Source organism: Habropoda laboriosa, unplaced genomic scaffold, assembly GCF_001263275.1.
Source record: "Habropoda laboriosa isolate 0110345459 unplaced genomic scaffold, ASM126327v1 scaffold291, whole genome shotgun sequence".
Taxonomy (NCBI): domain Eukaryota; kingdom Metazoa; phylum Arthropoda; class Insecta; order Hymenoptera; family Apidae; genus Habropoda; species Habropoda laboriosa.
The window spans coordinates 2,185,605-2,187,259 of record NW_017100515.1 but is presented as its reverse complement, the minus strand read 5'-3'; the positions used below and the strand labels follow the sequence as shown (position 1 = coordinate 2,187,259).

The 1,655-nt window shown below is 25.2% G+C and overlaps 1 protein-coding gene across 2 annotated transcripts in view; it reads right to left on the bottom strand.

The window, feature by feature from the left end:
* Positions 1–621: 621 nt before the first annotated feature.
* The window catches only part of LOC108576425 (palmitoyltransferase ZDHHC15-like), a 6,115-nt gene continuing 5,081 nt past the window's right edge, over positions 622–1,655 (bottom strand). Inside the window, exons 8-9 of one of the 2 annotated variants that reach the window (XM_017939419.1) lie at positions 1,355–1,414; positions 629–695 (exon numbers count right to left, since the gene is read on the bottom strand). In XM_017939419.1, the coding sequence (XP_017794908.1) occupies positions 629–695; positions 1,355–1,414 (127 nt within the window). Of the gene's footprint in view, positions 696–1,354; positions 1,415–1,655 lie in introns of both variants that reach the window. The other variant, XM_017939420.1, reaches the window with a different exon arrangement.

Below are 1,655 nucleotides of genomic sequence, written 5' to 3'. Positions count from 1 at the left end.
AATATATCTATCATTTTATATTATTTCTAATTCATATTTGTTTACAAAGTTATTATATTCACTGCGACAGTTTGCTTTTAATTATCGTAATTTACGTTTATCGTCAAATCATTTTTCCCACTTTCTACATTTTAATGGCATATATAAGCAGCAACCTAATATTTGTAAAATATATCATTGTAAATTATGATTGAAGTTACATATTCTAATATGTAATAATAATTGTAGTAGTAACCATGTTGTACATATCTAAAACCTTGAAAATTTTGTGCAAGTTATTTTGCATTCTAATTTCTGTTACTAATTTCTAAGGAATTATGACAGTTCCAATGTGTGATAGTAAATATGGTCTTGATATTAACCCTTTGCATTTGCATGTTAAATAATTACAATGAAAGGATTAAATTAACCAATGATAAATGGTACATAGATCTAGAATATAGATATTTATTGAAGAATACTTAACTTAAGAGGTCAATGGAATATTCTCTTGAATAGCTTTCAAAAGAGACATTGTAACCGCAGTAAAAAAATAACAAGTGCAAGGGATTTATATAAAGACTTTGAAATCAAATTGAGTTAATAACAAACATATATCCATAAGGATGAATCAAGTTTAAATGCTGCTTCAAACAACTTCAGTTGCATCCACCAGTGGTTGATTGGCATCTACTGCAGGACCTATCACAGCAGTGCTGTAAAAGATTTGAAAAGTATTTAATTAAATTTGATATCACAACTACAGACTGATTAGAAGAATTTGTCATGTAAATGAATTTATATAAATAACTTACATAATCATAAAGTTATTAAATACAATAAAAGTACAACATTAGATGTGTATAAAGCTGTGATGCATGATTTCATTAAAAAGCACGTGTTTAAGTTAGCACTTCAGATTGTAGTTCCACAAAAAGCATTGAACTGTTAGTAAACATAAACAAAAATTATAAACATGCAGTAATACAAAACTCAACTTTGCCATAGGTGATTTTTTATATTTTTTTCATGTATGTTAAATCAAATAATTATTTAATTTTTGATGAAATATAATTTGTCAATTATATTTTTACTATGAACTTTTTTATATTAAAAATTAATATTACATGTAAATTACGTATACATTTCATATAATAGAAACGGAAATATTAACATTACAATAATTAGTCAAGAAGTATTTTTAAAAATTACTGACTGCAAAATTAAAATGTTAATATTTGTAATTTATAGTAAACTGTTCATTTTACACAGGAAACCTTAAAAAATGTATATTTTATTTCAGAAAAGAGAAATTTGTCAGTATTAATAATGTACAGAAATTAGACACACTTTTAACCAAACAATTTAATATTACCCAGTGCCAAGTGCCAAAATTGTAGCTTCTTCTACCAATGTCATTTGATCAATGGCGGACCTGTAGCCAAAAACTCAACCTAAATATTCCATTAAGTATACATGTAGATATGCATATACATTTGTATGAAGAATGAAACTGTAATATAAACCAATTAAAGGTTGTATATATCATTAACAAAACGAAGCATATGATGTTTGAAATACAACATAAAACTAAAAATTTATTGAAAAATTCATGTTAACAAGAATATAATGCACTTAGCGACATGCTTTCTTCTAAATTAATGAAAACATAATCA